General features: G+C 42.2%; 1 protein-coding gene across 1 annotated transcript in view; it reads right to left on the bottom strand.

The window, feature by feature from the left end:
• Positions 1-4,393: 4,393 nt before the first annotated feature.
• Positions 4,394-20,857, bottom strand: part of CSRP1 (cysteine and glycine rich protein 1) — a 36,762-nt gene continuing 20,298 nt past the window's right edge. Inside the window, exons 3-6 of the mRNA XM_069074550.1 lie at positions 17,981-18,149; positions 14,743-14,872; positions 9,231-9,324; positions 4,394-7,226 (exon numbers count right to left, since the gene is read on the bottom strand). Coding sequence (XP_068930651.1) covers positions 7,150-7,226; positions 9,231-9,324; positions 14,743-14,872; positions 17,981-18,149 — 470 coding nt within the window. The 3' untranslated portion in view covers positions 4,394-7,149. The remainder of the gene's footprint in view (positions 7,227-9,230; positions 9,325-14,742; positions 14,873-17,980; positions 18,150-20,857) is intronic.

The raw sequence follows: 20,857 nt of genomic DNA on the forward strand, positions 1-20,857 counted from the left end.
TCTTTTCCTCCCTCCCTCCTTCTTTCCCTCCCTCCCTCCATCCTTTCCTCCCTCCCTCCTTCCTTCCCTCCCTCCCTCCATCCTTTCCTCCCTTCCTTCCTCCCTCCCTTCCCATAGTGTCATAAAAAGATTCATTGACTTTGAATCAGGAAATATAGGGATCAAATCCTAGCTACTAACTACCAGGATGCATACAAGTTGTGTGACCCTAGTCAATCACTTAACCTCTCTGAACCTCAGTTTCTTCATCTCTAAAATGGTAAAAATTTATAGATAATATTATTATTAATAATTAAAATAATAGCTACTATTTACACAGCACTTTAAAGTTTGCAAAACACTTTATAGATATTTCATTTGATCCTCACAATAACCCTGTGGAGGAGGATCAAGCAATTAATAAACATTTATTAATGTTAAACACCTACTTTGTTTATTAATTTATTAATTAGTTCTTAATTAAACTCCCGCCATGTGCTAAGCACTGTGCTAAGTTCTGGGGATACAAAAAGAGGCCAAAAAAGTCCCTGCCTTCAAGGAGCTTCTAATCTAAAAGTACTGTTATTATTCTCAATGGAGAATCCTCATGTAGACTTGCCCAAGGTCACACTGCTACCAAGTGTCTGAGGCTGGACTTGAATTCATGTTTCTCAACACTATTTCTATCATTCTATATATTTTTTCACTTTATATACTTGTAATATTTACTTTATGGGACTGTTAAGAAAAAAAATGATTCACAAATTTTAAGGCATTGGTAAATATAAATGAGCATTTATTCCTTCAACAAACACTTGATGAACACCAACTGTATTTAGGACACTGTTCTAGGGCTGTAAGGAATATAAAAAGACATGAGGCATGGCCTCTCTTTTGAGTGCGAAGAGTCTGTCTAGTAGCCACCCCCAGTGGTCCCTCCTGCCTGAATTGCTATGGCATTGTAACACGTCATTGGGTTCTAAACAAGAGAGGCTCAGCTCATGCTCCAACTGGTAATTTATTAATGTTCAAACAAAGGCTACAGAGAAGGCATGTGCCAGCCAGTGACAGCAGACCACATCCCTTTTGTACCGATATGGGACATGCTATAACTGAAGGACTGGTCAGTGCTGCCAGAATGGAAACTGAGCTGAGCAGCCCTTGAACACTGGAGTTTACACACTCGTATACGGAGGAGGACAAGCCAAGCCGCATCCTTTGGCAAGCACACTAATTTAAAGTGGGCAGAGTACCCCCCCCAGCCCCTCTGAATGTACCGATCACAGTAAAGTAGCTGAGGCTTAAAGGGGGATTAGGAGAATTCCTCTGGGGCTCAGTTATTATGCCCTCGGATTCCTCGTCCACTCCAGACATTTCCATGTGCCAAGCCCTTCCTCCTTCCTGTCAAGGAAGGCACCTACTCTGGCCAGACTGTCTCAAGTGCTTGTTATGTATACCCTTCCTGTGGCATTAAGCATATCCTGCCTTGTTATTGTAAATTGTGTTTCATGTGTTTGTGTTCTGTCTCCACGACTGGACGATAACATTCCTCAGGGTGGAGGACTGTGTCTTGTCAATCACAATTATCTGGGGTGGGCACTATCATTGTTCCCATTTTACAGATGAGGAAATGATGTGTCCAAGATCATGCAGCCAGGGTTTGAGGGGAGTGTTGAAAGCAAGACTTCCTGACTACAGGTCCAGCGTTCTATCCACTAAAGTACCAAAGCTCATTCAATGCAAACCCATTGTTTAATAAATGAGAGTTTCAGTGACTTGCCCAGTGTCACACAGGAAAGAAGTGACAAAGTCAGGATTGGAGTCCAGTGTGAAAGACCTCTCTCAGCCTGTGTCTACCTCACTGTTGAAGGCTGTTGAGCAAGAAATCAATGGAAGGGGCAGTTAGGTGAATAGAGCACCGGCCCTGGAGTCAGGAGGACCTGAGATCAAATCCAGCCTCACACACTTGACGTACTTACTAGCTGTGTGACCTTGGGCAAGTCACTTAATCCCAATTGCCTTATGAAATAATAATAATAATTCAATGAAAAGGACCATTGGATTTAGTGTGAGGAACTGGATTCGATTTCTGACATCGGCACTTATTTCCTGTGTGACTTTGGGCAAGTCATTTAAACTCCCACCTATAAAATGAGAGGGTTACACTGAATTATCTCTAAGGTCTGGCCCAGTTCTAAATCTATAAACTTATGAGTACTACCTATAGAGAGACAGGGCACTAGGTGGCGCCATAGTGCACAGAGTATCAGCCCTAGAGTTAGGAAGAACCCAAGTTCAAATTTTGCCTTAGACATTTACTAGCTGTGTGACCCTGGGCAAGTCACTTATCTGTTTGTCTCAGTTTGCTCATCTGGAGGAAGGATATGGCAAACCAATAAAACACCAAATAGGGTCACAAAGAGTCAGACATAATTGAACAACAGCGTATAGAGGAGCAGATGGGATCATTTTTAGGGCCATAGCAAAAGCTCCAGATGTTCTATTCATTTGGTCCTGAAATTAATTTTATGCACATGAAGAGACAAAGAATACACTCATTTGGTAGCTGTTTGTTTCTTTCTGAGTTAGTATTGTGGATAAGAAATTGCACAAGAAATAGCCAAGTGGTTCAGCAGAGAGAGCTTTAAAGAAAAGCTCCTGCCTCAGACACTTATTAGCTGTGTCACTCTGGGCAAGTCATTTAGCCCTTGCCTGCCTCAGTTTCTCAATCTGTAAAACAGGAATAGTAACAGGACCAGAGTTGTTGTGAGGATAAAAGACTTTTAAAAGCACACTGCAGACCTTTGAACACTATATAAATGCTAGCTATACTATGATTGTGAATTAGTATCAGATCCATATTTTCATTCTTCCTTTTTTCTTTCTTTACTATCATTCTCTTTGCTGTTTATTCTTTCTTCCTTCCTTTTTTCCTTCCTTTGTTTTCTTTCTCTTTGTTGTTTATTTTCTTTTTCTTTTTTTCTTCCTTCCTTTCTCTTTCTTTCTTTCCTTCCTTCCTCTTTCTTTTTTTCTTTTTCTTCTTTCCTTTCTTCCTTCCTTCCTTCCTTCCTTCCTTCCAGTCTTTCTTTTTGTTTCTTGCCTCTCTGTCTCACCCTAGCTGGAAGTACAGTGACCACTCACAGCCTGATACCACTACAGATGGGCATGAAAGTTTTAACCTGATCCCTGCTCACTTGGGCCCCATTCACCTCTCCTTAGGCAGTTGGTGTCTCCCTGCTCCCAGAAGTCTCACCATATGGTAGCACCCTCAGTTCAGACACCAGATCAGCTTTACCCCAATGCAGCCCAGAACCCTAGAACACAAGGTAGCTACCAGCCTCAGCCTCCCCAATAGTAAGAATTACAGGCTTGTTCAACCACAACTCATCTGCTAATTTTACCTCTTATTGAATCAGTCCTTTGATGTTTTCATTTTCTACTGTATCTATTTCTCCTCTATTTTTCAGAATTCCCTCATCTGTGATATTTTGGGAATTAATTTGTTGGTTTTCTCATTTTTTAATTTTCCTGTCTGGTTCATTAATCCTCTTTTTATTTTGTTAAGATAGATTGCCAAGAGTGTATTTTTCCTACTTCAGCTTTATTCCCCAAACTTTGGCGTGTAGTCTCTTCATTACCATTCTCTTTCACATAGCTATTGTCTTATGAGGCATTGTTAAATCCATTCATTATTCAGAATGGCATTGAGAGAAGCAAGGCATATTCCCCGAGGTTTACAATTCCCGGGCTCTGACTACTTCCTGTATACTGTTCCCTAAGTGGATTTTTGCTCTACGGGTCCCTTAAAGAATCAGTCTTGGGATAGGTCTGGGATTTACCTGTGAGTGATATGCTAGTTACTATGGCTAAATTAGGGCCATATGAGGAGAAGGTTCTCATTCTCTTAGATTCATCAAGGCCCTGCTCCAAAAGGCCTTTTGCAAGATGTTAGGATCATAAATTTAGAGCTGGAAGAGATTGTAGAGACCATCTAGTCCAACCTTGTTAGTTTACAGATGAGGAAACTAAGGCAGAGAAAAGGGAAGTGACTTGCCCAAGGTCACACAGGTAGTCAGTGGCAGAGTCAGGATTCTTGCTCAGATCCTCTAATTCCAAGTCCAGTGTTTTTACCATTGGACAACACTGCTTTCTTTCACCTTATTGGTCTGAATACAAATTGTACTCCTAAAATGAAATTTATTTGAAAGTAAAAATAAATATGTAGGGACTGAGAGAGAATAATTTTAAGATTACAATATAGAAGCATATTTGTAGGAAATTTGTTTTTACATTTCTTTCCATTTTTTAATATTTATTGATACTTAAAAATAAACCATCACTGGTATGTTACAATGACTTCCCCCATCCCAACAAGACAATAGTGCCTCACAACAAAGACATGCAGCTAAACCCATTTTTTTGATTCACACAAAGATGTTTTATTTATTTTTTACCATCACCTCTCTCCTTATTTTTGTTCTTTTTCTTTGTCTTTCCACATTCAGGGTTTATACAATCAAGATTTGGAAAATAGGTGTGTTCTGTGTTCAAACCAATATGATATTTGACCTTTTCCCCTTAGATGTTAGTAAAGTTTTTTTGCCTAGAATTGAGGAAGAGAAAATCTACGAACTCTGCTTTCATTAAAGAAGGGGAAGGTCAAGAGCTTCTCTGGACCCCATGTTAAGAGAATCTGAGGGATTTGGAGTACATTGGAGGCCAAGCTGACAGAGAAGGCAGCAGCAGTGGAGAGAGCTGGGAGGATGTGGACCTGTGTCACAGAGGAGTAAAGAAAGCCTCAGGTAGCACCAGGCAGGGGTTTACCTGGCTGTGGAAGCCTCCTTGCTGCCCGTGATCAACATTTTACAGAAATGAAGAACTGAAATTCTTGAATGGCAGAGTACTTGTCTCTAGCCTACCCCTATCACCCCTCCCTGACCCTTAGGGAAGTACACTGTGTAGTTTTGACTTGGTGGTGATTATGGTTTGCTTTTATTCTCACTATGGGGTTTCCCAGGTCAGAAGTTTCTGCAACCAGTCTACAGATCTGACTGGCCAACCTCATAGCTGAGATCACAGCTCAAATGTCAAAACACCAGGAGTTCCCAGTGGGTTATCCCTAAGTCTGGGGGAGAGGGATGTCACTCCATGTGGTGATTAGGCCTTCAATGGAGGGCCCAAAAACCATGGCCTGAGCTGGAAGGGATGATAGGGGTCACCTAATATAGCATGGGCCTGAAGAAGAGTGATGCCCCAAAACCCTTAAAAAGATGGCTATTGCCTTATGTACCATCTCCCCATGACAAATGTCCCCATTTCCTTCCTAGCTCTTCCCCATGACAAATGTCCCCATTTCCTAGCTCTCATATGGAGGAGTCTCGAGTCCCTTATCATCTCGCTGGGCCAGGTTTAACTTGGTGACTTCCAGAACTTCTGATAACAAGGAGTCAGTAGAGATGAAAACAAAAGATTGAGTAGGCAAACCTGCCCCTTGGGTACCTTTTCATGACCCCACCCAAGTTTCCTTTAGGTCCCAGGGGATTGACAGTGTTTCCATCTTCTCAGGACTCTGGATACCAGGATTCTTTTTTAATAGCTTTATTGACTACACAAGAAATTAGCTTAAATACTTTGCCCTTCCCAACGGTAGGTATTGTAGATGTGTCCCTCAGAATAAATCTGTCATAGCCCAATGTTTCTCTCATAGTCATTGGGATCCTTCCAAGACCTCCTGCTCCTCCAACCATGTCCCAGTCTCACACCTTCCCAAGAACTCTTCTTTCTGCTCCTTCCCTCAGTATCTAGCAGTAATAGGGATGGCATGGGCAAGGAAGAGACCCACAGAGAGGAGGAATGGAGGGATGGAGGGAAAGAAAGGGTAGTGGTGGTAGGGGGAGAATATGAGCCCAACAGGGAGAGCCTGGAAAGAGATCAATGGAGGATGATTTGGAGGTGGGATGTGGTGGGGAGGCAGATACCTAATGAGTAGTATAGAATCTCAAAGCTACCTAAAAAATCTTCCCCTTACAAATGTTGAGTAGTTCTACAGAGTGGAGACTAGATTGAAGTATCCCTTGGGAGGAGTTGGGGAAGGAGGAGGGTCTCTGGGCTGGCCACCAAAATTTACAGCCTCAAGATTCCCCAGGATAAGAGTCGGCTTTGCGTTCCCTGAGATTTGGGTCACTGATTGATGTTCAGAAGTCTAGTTTGGTCCAGAACTCCCTATGACATCAGGGCAGTGACACAGACCCCTGGGGGATTCCAAAACTGGCCATGTCTTTGAGGGAGCTGAGGATGAGGGAGGGGTGATCTGGACCTGATCCTGACGCTCTAGTCCTGTGGTTGGCAGTCCTGCACCTTCTAACAGGGGGGACTTGGGTGCAGTACAGACGGTGGGTAAGAACAGTAGGCCTCAAGCAAATAGCACTGGCCATCCAACTAAGTGTTGGTCCCCAAGGCCAAACATACTGTTTGAATGTGTACAGCCAAACAGTGTTTAAATGTGCCCAAGTGAGAAGGGGAAATACCCATTCCAACACTCGGTGGAAATACCTCACTGCAAGGTTTTGTCCTATGGAAACTTCCACCATCCCCCTTGTCTGAAGTCATCTGGGAATGGAACACACGTGAGTGGCTTTCTGAAGTGCCCTTTTCCTTGTCCCTTTCCTCCCCCTACATACATGTGCCAAACCCAAGGAAGACTTTTCAGATCTCTTTTTTGTCCCCTTCACTTTCTTTGTCTTCCCTTCCCACATTCTCTCCTGACTGGCACAGCTCTCTGGGTTACATGAAATTTCTTCTGGTCCAATGTACTCAGTCACTAGGAAAGAGTGAACAGAGAGGGTGCAAGATCTCTCCCTGTAAAAATATTAATACTAGTAGCCTTTTAGAATGTTCACACTGGAAATTGTGTCAGCTGGGTAGGGTGGGTGAGAAGGTGGGCCCTAGCAGCCCAATATCTCAGGCAGAAAACCACCCAACACAAAGCCAAAACCTGTGGTTACAAAGGCTGGTAAGAAGTGGCAGAAGAGAGTAAGAGAGAGGTGGAAAAGAGATAGAAAAAAAGCATGTAGCTCCCCTATCTAACTGGGTCTACATAGATAAGGGCTGGGGCTGGCACTGGTAAGGCACCAGACGTGAGCAGGGGAGATGGGAACACCGTCAGCTGCTTCACTCGGAATGGACCAAGGCCCCAGCTCCTTGGCCAAAGCCGAATCCTTTGGGCCCAAAGTTTTTGGCATAACACCCTGCAAAGGAAGAAAATGGTTAGATTTCCATTTGTCACAAGGGCTAGACAGGTGGTAGCATGAAGAGGGAAGGCGTAGGTACCAAGATTACCATCCTTTCTATCCCGACAGCCCATTCTCTCCCATGAGGCTCCCATCCCAACTCTGCTACTATCTAGCTGGGTTACTCTGAGAAAATCATCTTCTCTTTCTATGTCTCTCTTTCCTCATGTGTAAAATGATTGGATTACGTTTGATTTTTTCCAAACTGTTTCAAAGAGCCCTTTGTGATAATACCAAATTCCCTTTCACATAGTGCTTTCAAGCTTGCAAAGCATTGGACATATGTTATCTCAACCCTGTGAGGTAGGTGCTATAATCATCCCCATTTTATAAATGAGAAAACAGGCTATATGTGAGAGACTCAATGGCTTTCTCAGGTCATATATCACAAGACTGGAATTCAGTTCTTGCTGTCTCCAAGTCCAGTACTTAATCCACTATCAATCAATCAATCAATCATCAATGTCCATTTATCAAATACCTACTCTGTGCTAGACTTGGGGAAAATGCAGATTCTAGTGAGGAGTACTCTAAAATGGTAAGTATTAAAGTATCTTGCTAACTACACTGATAGTGTAGCTGCTCGACTTCTCCCCACTCAGATTTGCACCCTATGCACTATATCCTCAAAATCTGTTCTCCCAGTTCCTGAGGAAATGAAGCTATTTCTCCCTCCCTTTGTCATTTCTCTTCTGAGTCTGGAGTACAGACTTGCTTAGTCAATTATATATCATCAGTCCCAGACCAGACTATGCATCCCATTCCATCCCATTGTCTACCCAGACCATCTCACCATCTGCCCTAATGCCATGCTCCTACTATCCTCCAACCCCAACCTTCCCACCAGTTCTACTTACTACTCTAGGTATCGTTATCAACTCAGCCTTTTGCTTTTGGGAAGGTGTAATTCTAAGAGAATCTGAAGATCTTCCCTGCCCCTTAATAGGCACATAGAACCCTGGCCCAGAGCTAGGGCAGACTCTGGGCCATGAGGAGCTTCCAATTAAGTGATGGTGCACAAGGATTCTCAGACTCCTCAGCTTTGAGCCAATCAGCAGCTGAGTCTTTGTTATATATTCTGGGAGGTTGGCATTTTGCTTTAGGGATTCCCCAGATGAGACTCTGAATAGCCCCTGGTAGTCAGGACCCCCTGACTGGTGGTGTATATAAAATATAGCAATATTGCTTTGATTCAGGCAGTCAGAGCCCTGTCTGTGAGTCTTTATGCTAATTTTTCTGCTTGTATTTTCTCTAACCTTTCCCCTGAACTAGTGAATGTAATTAAAGCAGATTATTGACCCCTTTGAAGTCACTTTCCTTTTAGAAAAGCAGATCCAAGAACCTGTGGTAGCAGGCCATCCTGGGAGAGCCAGGGTGCTTGTTCATACTAAAGGGCATATCAATCCATTGCACTATGGATCAAATCGCCACCTTTGTGATTCCCCAGACCAAGTCCCTGGACACCACTACCCTTTATGTGTTGTGTCCTCCAGTAGAACTGAACTCCTCAAGGGCAGAGACTGTTTCATTTTTTTTTTTTTATCTCTAGCACCTAACACTATGTCTGGCACAGAGTAAATACTTAATAAAAGCTTTTTTATATATTTATGCAGCAAATTTTTTATATGAAAATTTTCTTTCATTTTTTCTATTTTGCTCCAAAGTTCCCCAATCCCCTATTTATTCAAAGGTATTCTATACACTTAAACATTCTGGAGTAGAATTTATAGATTTAATCAAGTAATCAGCCCTCAAGAAGCTCACAGTCTAATGGAGGAAACTACACACAAACGATTACGTTCATGACCCAAAGTCTTAATTTGTGGAAGATAAGACTAGGTGATCTCTGAAATACTTTCCTGCCCTAAGACTTGACGTTTCTGTCATGGAGTATTAGCTTATCTGTCACATGGGTGGGCCTAACATCATATCTGGCAGCCCCACCACCACTTGTCTACTCACCTTTGCAGTAAATTTCTCCATCCTTGTCTGCCAAGGTAGTGGACTCCAGGCCTTTGCCGCACTTGGCACACCGGAAGCAGCTCTTATGCCAGGACTGGAAAGGGAAGGGAAGGGAAGAGAAAGGGCATGAGAGCAGTTCTGAGGAGAATCCTCCCATCTCAGGCCCTAGGGAAAACTATGCTGAGTGAACTTCAAGACACTGATGAGGTCTACACTGTCAATGGAGCTGAGAAAGGTGTATTCCAGGTTAGAGAGACAGACAGACAGAGAAACAGAGAAAGACCGAGAGTGAATGTGTATGTGACACATCCCAGTCATTAACATAACCAACTACACTCAACTGTGTTTAGCCAGACAACCAATATTTATTAAGGACCTACTATGGACCAGGTCTAGTGCTAATTGCTGGGGATACAAAGAAAGGAACATGACAGTCCTTGCCCTCAGGGAGCTCACCGTCTGTAATGGAAATGCAGATTTAAAGATTTTCCCTGCCCCTAGGCTAAAGTGCCCCTGGAGCCTGGGTGGGAGGCTTGTTTTTCAGTAGATACTTCCTGACTGGCCAGTGAGTCAATAAGGTGGTTACATTTTCTGAGCCAGGAGAAGGCTATATAAGCCCTGATGTGTAGCTTTGTTTTGGGGCTCACTTTGAGAAGTGTTCTGTGATTTGATATGGATTCTGGGAAGCCGTTGTTGAGAGTCCCCCGGCTTTGAAAAACCCAGATGTTGACTGGGTATGGATGTAATGGTTGGACAGTTTGGAAATCTGTCTACTTGATCTGTTTCTGTCTTGATAATTCTGCCTGTATACTTTGAAGTTCGGGGTGCTGACCTTTTCTCCTGAACAAGGTAAACGATATATGTCTGACTGATTAAAGTAAGCTTGTTAACCCATTTTGAGTTGCTTTCCTTTATCAAAGCAGATCCAAGAACCTGTGTGAGCAGCCACCCTAGGGACTCCAGGGTGCTTGCTGCTACACCGTCTAATGAAGAAAACAACATGCAAACAATATATTCAAACAGGGGAAATGGGAGATAATCTCAGAGGGAAGGCCCTAGAATTAAGGGGGAATAGGAGAGGCTTCTTGCAGAAAGAAGGACATTAGCTGGGACCTGAAGGAAGCCAGGAGATGGAGATGAGGAGAGAGAACATTCCAAGCACGGGAGCAGTCGGTGAAAATGTTCAGAGTCAAGAGATGGAGTGTGGTGTTTGAGAAAAAGCAACTGGGCCATCGTCACTAGATCCAGAGTAGATTGAGGGGAGTAAGATGTAAGAAGACTGGAGGGGGAGGAAGAGGCCAGATTGTGAAGGGCTTTGAAAGCCAAACAGATCGTGTCATATTTGTTCCTGGAGGTAACACGGTGGTTTTTTGGCCAAAAATCTAGATATCAGGAGACCTCCACTTTGATCACCTCTTTAAATGTCTACAACTCTTTTTCTTTCAGGGTGATTTCTCATCTAATAACTCTTTCTATAAAAGTAGATAGATTGTACAACTGGACCTGCAAGTCAGAAGACCTGAATTCTAATCACATTTTTAATCCCAAGGAAGTCATTTGCCTACTAGGCCTCTATTTTCTTATCTGTAAAAAAGGCTGTGATAGCATCAACAATATTCCCAGTGCCAGCCTTACAGAGTTGTTGGGTGAGGGGAAGTGTTTTGTAAACCCTAAACTTATCAGATTCAAATCTCTCCCCTCGGGGAAAATGAAACCCAGGAAACATAATAACTTAACCAAGACCGGGCTGGGAGGGACAAAACAAAGGTGCGGATCCTGATCTCCTGAATCACCAGCCCAGGGACACATCTCCCTGGATCAAAGTTACTACCGGTACTCTACTAAATTTATCTCATTCTATTACTGATTATCTGTCGTGATTTGCATGTATGTTGTACCTCCCTCATGGATTATAAATTCCATGAGGACAGGAAAGTAGTTTGATTATTTTGTGCTTCCTCAAGTGTGGGCTAAAAAGATAAAGGTCTGTTGATCTGAATTGTTTCCAGTTTCCAGTACCATTCTTCTCAACCTCAATGACTGTCTTGGATCTTATTACTTCGCTGATTCATAACCTCAGTTTCTCTTTCTGACTTCCCCCGGTCCTGCTCAGTAAAGACAGCAAGGAGATAGTCATTCATCCCTGAGGTGGGGGAAGGGAGAAGGCAAGGGGAAAAGAAGTGTCCAAAGAAGACAGTGACTCAAACCAAGATGTGGAAAAAGAGCAGCCTAGTACCAGCACTGGAGTCCACTTAAATTCTTCTTTTAATTTTGATTTTAATTTTTAATTTAAAAATTTTTTCCAATTACATGTAAATTACATAATTTTTAACATTCACTTTCTACATAAAATGTTAAGCTCCAAATTTTCTCCCTCCTTCCCCTTCCCCCTCCCTAAGACAGTGAGCAATTTGATATAGGTTATATATGTGTAATCATGTAAAATATATTTCCATGTTAGTCATGTTGTGAATGAAGAAAAACAGCAAAAGGAAAAAAAACATACACACAAATATAAAGAAAGTAAAAATAGTATGCTTCAATCTGTATTCAAACTCCATCAGTTCTTTCTCTGGATGGTCCACTTAAATTCTTTACAAAGTTCATTAAATTCAACTCAGTGAATCCAGTTTGGTGTAGAAATGCCAACTTCAGAACAAACCTATGTCTCTAACACTGATGTTCAAGCCAGATTTCTATATTCTCCCCAAATCTGAATAGTCCAGACTAGCCCCAACAAGGTCATGTATTTGGGATCCCCCTCAATTAACCAGGCCCTGGGAATTTTAAGGAAACTTTCCTCCAGCTTCCTCATTCATTTAAAGATCACACTTCAAGAAGATTGGACTAAAAAAGACTATTCAAAATGCTTTTAGCAATAAGAAGAAAAGAATGTGGGCCAATGTTTCCCTAGGAATGTGGGACCACCATGGGACCATCAATGGTCATCAGTATTTCCCATGTAGACTTTATGGCAAGTGAACATGGATGGCTATAAGCCCCTTTATGGAAAAAAAAAAAAACAAGACTTGGGTTTTTGAAATTTGGCTTGGAACCTTGCCAAAATAGCCAAGTTCTCAGCAGCTGGATCTCATCAGAAATCCTTTAATGGGCTGAGTTGCTGATATACAGACAGCTCCCAGAGATAAAGAGGAAACCAAAACAAGACAGTCCAGATGGGACCAAATGATACCTTTCCAGGGCAAAGAGGCTGCTGGGAAAAAAAGGGAAAACAGTGACGTAAATGAGGGTGGGGATGGGGTTAGGGTGGGAGCTGCTCACCTCAGCTACAAAGAGCTGGCTCCAGCTCCAGGAACAGTAAAGGGAACTAGTCAGTCTCTGGTTTCCTGGAAATCTGAGCCCACCAAGTTCATTCTTCCTCAGATGACCTTGGGGGGAGTGGCAGTGTGGCCACTTATGGGGCCAAGTTCCAGTCTCACCTCCTCAGATCACTTAGCCAGAGTAGAAACTCTCCTCTCATCTCTCCCAGGATGCAAATGGGTGGAATCCTGGATTACCACCAACCCCCGGCCCCTTCTTGCTGTCCATTCAATCACGTTCTCCCCATTTCTACATTTGTACAACCCCTAAACATGCCCTCCTTCTCTAGATTACCCTCACTAGCTCAAAATTTTTAAAAAGGCAAAGATTCTTCTCATTCTCTCTAAACATGAAACATACTCCTGCGAGGATCTTCCCAGCTCCTAGGGCCTCCCCCGCCCCCCACCATCGTCTATAGGGAGCCTTTTCCAAACCATCTGAATTCTAGCATCTTCCCTCTCTTAATCATTTCCTATTTATCCTGTATATAACTAGTTTGCACATATCTCTCTGCTTGTCGCCCCCCCCCCCCCATTAGATGGGAGCTCCTTGTCTCCGTTTGTATCCTCAGTGCTGGCATATGGTAGGTGCTTAATAAATGTTTATTGAGTAACTACCTGACTTATTTTTGTATATAGTTATTCACATACATGTTTTCTCCTCCAATAGAATATAAACTTCTTGAGGAAGCTACTTGGCACTGTGGAAAGAGGTCTGGGCCTGGTGTCAGGAAAGCCTGAGTTCAGATACATATTAGCTGTGTGACCACAAACTGATCACTTATTCTCTCTGTCTTCCTCAGTTTCCTCAACTATAAAATGAGGCTCATAATAACATCTACCTCTTAGGTTGTGGTGAGGATCAAAGTGCTAAATACCGTGCCTGGAACATAGTGGGCACTTAATAGAAGTCTGTTCCCTTTGCTTCCCACCCCCTCACCACCATCATTGCCCCCAGTAAAAGGCAGGGACTGTTTTATTTTTATCTTTGGTAATTTTTTTTTTTTTGGCTTGGCAGTTGGGGTTAAGTGACTTGCCCAAGGTCACATGACTAGTTTTTGTATCAAGTGTCTGAGGCTGGATTTGAACTCAGGTCCTCCTGACTCCAGGGCCAGTGCTCTATTCACTGTGCCACCTAGCCGCCCCTCATTTTTATCTTTGTAACAAGAGTGCCCAACACAGTTCTTGGCACAGTAGGCACTTAATAAATGTTCCTTGGCTAACTGCCCATATTACTAATTCAGCCTTAACTCAAACCCTGAGGATAATAACTGCATGGGCTGACATTTATATCAACTGCTTTTTGTCTGTATTCATGATGTACAGGGTGTCCCTAAAGTCTGGACACATAGGAAATCTCATTAACTATGCATATTTTCAAGATATGAAATTTTCAACATTTTATTTAATTAGCATAAATTTTAGCCATGACAATTTCATGTGGAATAAAAGCTTTCATTAGCTATTAGGAACTATTTTCCATATTAATGCGATTAATGTAATTAATTAATGAGATTTCCTATGTGTCTCCTATGTCTTCCTATGAAATCTCATTTATGTTAAATTAAGTAAAATTTTGTTGGAAATTTGATGGATAAGGAACTGGATCCTGGAAATCTAGTTCTGGTTCAGACCTTGCCTCTATAGCCATGTGACCCTGGGCATGTCACCTTCATAAGATTATAGATTTAGAGCCAAAGACCTTGGAACTTTCTTTTCCAACCCTCTTATTTTCCAGACTAGGAATGGGAGGCCCAAGGCCATTAAGTGGTTTGTCTAAGGTCACATGGGCAGAGAAAGACCAGAGCTGGGATGGCTTTTCTGGGCCTCAGGGTGTTGAATTAGCTGAACTCCATGGTCCCCACCACCTCCTCTAGGATTTTCCATCAGTATGTTTTTGTCTATACACCCGGAGAAAGCCTAAGTCTGTGCAACTATGGACAATGTGAAGACATTTTTTAAAAGTCCATCTATGATAATAAAATATAGTAATAAACATTTTGCGCTTCTTGGAAAAGTTCTACAAGGGGTCCAACTGGCAGAGCTTTAAACCTGAACTATAAGGAGTTCAGGGTTGTCTTCAAGGAGTTTGTGGACCCCAGCTCTAGAAGGGAGGCATTTGGAACTTATTCCAAAAAAATCTCTTTACCTCCCCATATATGTTGCCTGGCCATGCCAGGCTGGCAGCTTACCTTCCCAGCTCCAATCACTTTTTCCGCAGCATAGACTGCTTGTCCACACCGGGGGCAGCTTTCAGACCCTCCAATCTTCTGGGCAAACTTGGATGCATTAGGGTTGGTGGTAGGCCTGTGACCAGGGGTCCTGGAGGTGGCAAGGATGAGAACAATAATTTCACATTTATATGACACTTTAAATATCTACAAAGTGCTTGCAACCACCTTGTTAAACAGGTGAATTATTATTAACCCCATTCACATGTGAAGAAATGGACACTCCACAAGCAAGTCAATCAGGCCAGGTCACTAGGTGCCTAGTTAGGGGCTGAATGCCCAAATGACTTTGGATAAGGAGTTGCCTGGAAAGTCATATTATTAAACAAGTATTTCCTCCCTTCTTTTACCTGAGTCCAGGAATGGAAACCATTTTCTCTGCCTTTGAATCACAAAGTGCTAGAGCTAGAAAGGCCCATAGAGGATTTCAGAGAAAACTGGGAAGACTTTTAGACTTTTATGAACTGATGCAAAGTGAAGTGAGAAGAACCAGGAGAACAAAGACACACAACTGTGAAACACTTAATAACTCTAATGAACAAGATAACAAACAACAATCTCAGAGGACTCATGATGAAGCATGTACCCACCTACAGAAAGAGAAGTGAGGGCAGATTTGAGGTCATTTTTTGGTTTTGTTTTGGGTTTTTTTGTTTGTTTTTTGGACATGGACAATGTGGGAATTTGTTTTGTATGAATATGTATGTTTATAATGAACTTTGTTTTTCTTGCTTTCTCCATGACGTAGAGGGCAAAGTGGGAAAGAAAGAATGCAAATTCAAAAATAAAATTGAAATTACAAATAAAAAAGAAAGACCCATATGATCATCTAGACCAATGTTCCCATTTAACAGAGGTGGAAACTGAGGTGCTGAGAAGATGACCATCCTACTCACGGTCACATAGTTAATGGCAGAGTTGGGACAAGCACACAGATTTCTGGCCTCCCAGGACAGTATTCTTTCTGCTACAACATATTGCCCCTCCTTTCTCCTAGATTCGAAACCTCAGCATCATTTTCATTTCTTATCTGCAGAACAATCCACTGTCCTTCCCCATCACCCTCCCCCACAATGCTTCTGTTCTAACCCCTGTGTCATGAGACATCTAAATGCAAATCACTCCCCATGGGACAGTGACCTTAGTAGAAAACTGGGCAGCTGCATTTGCGGCTTAATAGCCATGCCATTGGAACTAGGAAACCAGCCAGAACTGGCCAGGGGCAGGCACCAATCAACAAATATCAGGTCACCCTGTGTCCTTAACACTAACCCTGCTGTAACCACCTGGGAAGAGGAAGTTACTTTGGACAGTTCCTGGGCAAAGGAATGGATGTCCTTCTGGAAGCATGGCTGTTGTATCCATGACAAGAGATTAAAGTGGTGGGAACTTTAAACAAACAAACAAACAAAAAAAACCAGGCAAGGATTTTCTCCAAGCCTTCCTGTTTTCACTAAAAGCTTCCCAAAATGCCCTCAATGTTTAGATTGTATGTAGATGTAGGATGTAGACCAAAGACAAGGAATTTTTCCACTATGCCAGAGTGGTATATTAGAAAAATCATCAGCCCTGGAGTCAGGAGACCAGTTCTTAAGACCTTGCAAGCATTAACTCTTTCAGTGCAATAGGTCTCAGTTTCTTGACCTATAAAATGAGAGAGCTGGATTATAGGGGATCCCTAGAGTCCATTTGATATCTGTTTTACAGTTACATAATTCTACATAGCTCACCCAAGTTCCTCCAGGGGGTTCAGAAACGCAGTCCTGCTCCAATTTATGGTCATGCCCTGCACCTGGCTGGCTTTCACAGACTCTTGAAGGCAGCTAGCTAGGTTGCACAGTGCACACAGCACTAGACTTGGAGTCAGAAAGACCCGAGTTCCAATACTGCCCCAGATACTTAGTAGCTATGTGACTTTGTTTTATTGTTAAATAATATTTGTTTTTCCAATTATATGCAAAAACAATTTTTAGGTGACACAGCAGGTAGAGCACTGGCCCTGGAGATAGGAGGACCCAAATTCAAATCCACCCTCAGACTCCTACTAGCTGTGTGACTCAGATCCTACTAGCAAGTCACTTAACCCCTGATTGCCTCCAAAGGGGCTGAAAAACTTTTCAACATTCTTTTTAAAAAATGTTTATGGAGCTGAATGTTGTAAACTAGTAGTAAATAAATTTTTAAAAAGGAAAAAAAAATTTAAAAATATTGAGATCCAAATTCTCTTCCTCCCTTCTTCCCCTCCCCCTTCCATGAGATGGCAAACAATTTGATATAGTTATACATATGCAATGATGCAAAACATATTTCCATATTGGTCACGTTGTGAAAGAAGGCACTACTAGCTTTGTAACTTTGGACAGGTCTTTCTCAGACTCAGTTTCCCCATCTTTAAGATGGTGGGGAATAATACCTCCCACCTTGCAGAGTTGTTGTGAGGGTCTAATGGAACAATATATGTCAAGCACTTTCCAAATTGTAGAGGGCTATCTCAATGTTAGATGTTATTAAGTTGAGTTGTCTGTAAGTTACTCTCTATACTGGAGCAGGAACTGCCTTCCATCCTCCCCCACCACAACATCTCCCATGAGCAGTCATCCTGCCTCTCCTGAGCATGGTCAGTGATGGGGAAATCCCTCCCTCTAGAGTAAGTCTATTCCACTTTGTTTTTCTTGTTAAAAAGTTTTTTTCTTGTCTCATGCAGAATTTTCTCTGCGACTTGTATTCATTATTCCTACTTCTGTCTTCCGGGGCCAACCAGGGTAAATCTAATTCTTCCACATAATAGCCCTTCATATACATTAAAGAAGTTTGTCCTGTTTTTTCTAAGTCTTCTCTTCTCCAAAGTAAACATCCTCAATTCCTTTGGCTTATCATGATATGGTAGAAGCTTGAGGCCTTTCACCTTTCTGGTGGCCTTTCTCTGGATGCTCTCCAGCTTATCAGCATCCTTCCTAAAATGTAATGCCCTGAATTAAGTTCCAGATTCCATGTGTGATCTAACCAGGGACCATCATCTCTCCAGTACTGATCCCAGTAGCTATCTCAACACAACACAAGAGAGTATTAGCTTTTGTTTAGTTGCCATGACTCATATTGAGCTTGTGGTTCACTAAGACTTCCTGATTGTTTTCATACAAACAACTAACCACACCTTTCTCATCCTGTATTTGTAAAAAAGATGAAATTCTGTACTCACTCCTCATGCTTGATGCCCAGCGACTCCCCCTTGTCAGTACTCAGTGTTCCAGCTCCCTGCCCATAGCCATAGCCCTTTGGACCATACTTCTTGCCATAGCAGGACTTGCAGTAAATCTCTTCACCATGAACAGCCACAGTGGTACTATCCAGGTTCTTCTTGCAAACCACTGAGGAGAAAGAAATAGAAAAATGAGTGAGAACCATAACCAGGGCAGGGCAATTGGGGCTTTGGCCCAGGACACCAAATTTAGAAGGCACTAAAAGCTCTTATTATCTTTTAGTGATGTGAAAAAATGACAGCTAGTTAGCAAAAAAGAGTCAAAATAGGAAGCTATCATATTGCCAGATTCCAACCTTACTTTCTGAGATATTCCTAGTGAATTCCACCTCATTTTAGTCCCACCACCTTTTCCCTCTAGCATGATGGCTTCTCCAGAAATGGTGTCCAAGTGTCTTGCCTTAAAAAATTGATTCTGGGAAACATTTAGCACCAATCACCCTTGGTGCAAGGTTTTGTACTTGGGGCACAAAAATCCTTAGTTCTGGTTCTAGGGTAAGTTATAGTCTTAGAATCACAGAAATTCATAGCCCCTCTCAGTTAACAGAGGAGAAAGTGAGGCCTGGAAAGAGAAAATAACTTGCCTCCAGGGCCAGTGCTTTCCCCACAGGTGGGAGAATAGGAGAAAAGCAAAGTAGGGCAGGGGGCAGAGAATCATGGAAAGGAAAGCTAACCACAGCATATAAATGGATTACTGCTGAAGGTCTCCAGATAAAGCATGTATTCCAAGCATTTTTATAGGCATGATGCCCTGAGGATTTATGTATCTCTTAGAACTTAAAGGGAAAGGTATCTAGGATGATCTAGAGTGCAAACTATAGAGGGTTTGGAGCTAGGAACGTTCTGCTCCCCAGTGGAGCTCCAGGCAGATGCAGCCAGAGCTGGGGCTCTTCTGGCTTTGGAGTATTCATCTCCCAAGTCCTCTCCTCCAAGAAAAAGGACCAAGAAAAGGCCACATGTAATAAAAAGCACAGCTCCAATTTTTTCCATCAGCGTCTTTCCTTCTCACTGCTGAGACCTGGGCACAGCAGCTGTCTTGGTCACTGGCACCTGAGTAAAAAAAAAAAGGTGGGGCTGTATTCCCCCCACTTCTTAAAAAACAGCCAGGAATAGTTAGGTCAGTGGATCCAGAGATAAGAAATGGGCATCCGCTTCTAAACACATTGGGGCTGGGGTGGGGAAGGACTCTGTTTATTCAGTGCCTGGTAAGTCAGGCTCTCTAAAGAAAAGCAGTTTCCATTCTAAGCACTCAATGCACCATGGGAAAAACTCGGGTTTGTTAACCACTTTGTGATCATATGCTACTTGAGAACAGCATTCATCCAGCTTTCTATCTCCAACACTTAGCACAGTGCTTTGTATACAGTAAGTGCCTAATAAATGTTTAAATTGAATCAAGATAACTTCCCAACTATCAAAGCTTTGAGAATAGGATCAAGTAGAATCAAGTGTTGGCATCTTTCTTTTTCTGTCTTTTCGAACAGCAAAAACATCCCCTTGGCCTGTCAGTTCCATCCTCTCTAGGTGAGATGGCCTCACTAAGATATGGCACAGCTACTCCAAGTGAACTCAGACAGCCAATTTCCTTAGGCTCGAATCTAATTTAAACTTTAATTTAACTTTAGGCTCAAACCTAATTTACCTCCACCATACATTCTAAGGAACTTGGCACATTGAATCTGGCTATTTCCCCAAATGTGCACCCTTGTGAAGTGATAACCCAGGTAAGCTACCAGAGTTACACCCCTTCTCCTCTCCCCCTCCCTTGAAGTAGCCTGTACCCTTGACTGCCTAATTTTTTTTTTAATTTTTGGCACAAGTAGCAGCTGTCTTTCCTTAAAGGGCTCTTGACTAATTTCTCCTCCACCCTCCCTCTCTTGAATCCTCAGGTTGGAGATTTTTGCCTAAATATAGGTCCTCCTGGCCTGCCCCCTCCCTTCCAATACCCACCCTAATCCAGCACAGAGGCAAGACTAAATAAGGAACTTTCCAGCTTCTTCTCTAATGGCCTGGCCTCCCAGGAGGAGCTCCCTGTGGTTAGGAAGGAGGGAGAAAGAACAAAAGGCCAAAGGCTCCAACATTCCCATCTAGGGATGAGAAGTCTAGAGATTTGGCCAAGACCATCCATTTCTCCTTGTGAGGGCCAGATGGAACTTGGAACTCAGATACCAGAGGTAAGGTAAGAAAATGGTGCCAATGAGGATGAGGTTAAGAGAATAAGGGGGTACCTAATTTAAAATGTTAGATCTAGAAAAGACCTAAACTAAAAACTGGTCACTAGTACCTTCATTTTATAGATAGGAAAGAAACTAAGATGTTGAGTAGGGCATTAACCCTTCGGAGTCTCAGTTTCCTCATTTGTAAGATGGCAATGATACTGATGCCACCTCCCTCACAGGGTTGCTTTGACAAAAGCACTTTGTAAACCCTTATATTATTATGTAAATGGAAGTTAGGATTCTTCAAGATCCCAAGGTTATTTTCCAGCAGAGTCAAGACCATAATGTAATTCCCCTGACTCCCTGCTCAATACCCTTTTTTTTGAGGCAAACAAAATTTAATATATACATAGTTTTATGTAAAATGAAGCACCACACCATGTAGGTTATTTACTATTATTTTATATATTCAGATACTTTTGAAACTGTTCTTAAGGATATAAAACAGAACATAGAAAAGTAAACAATTATTGAACACTTATAAAAACATGATATGTTAAGGAGTATAATGTACTATATTCCTTTCAATGCTTCAAAAGATATGTATGTGTGTGTACATATATACATGTATATATTTCTATACAAGTAACATCACAAA

Source organism: Petaurus breviceps, unplaced genomic scaffold (genome assembly GCF_028583685.1).
Source record: "Petaurus breviceps papuanus isolate PSGF00001 unplaced genomic scaffold, PetGlider_PUasm1.0 90895, whole genome shotgun sequence".
Taxonomy (NCBI): Eukaryota; Metazoa; Chordata; class Mammalia; order Diprotodontia; family Petauridae; genus Petaurus; species Petaurus breviceps.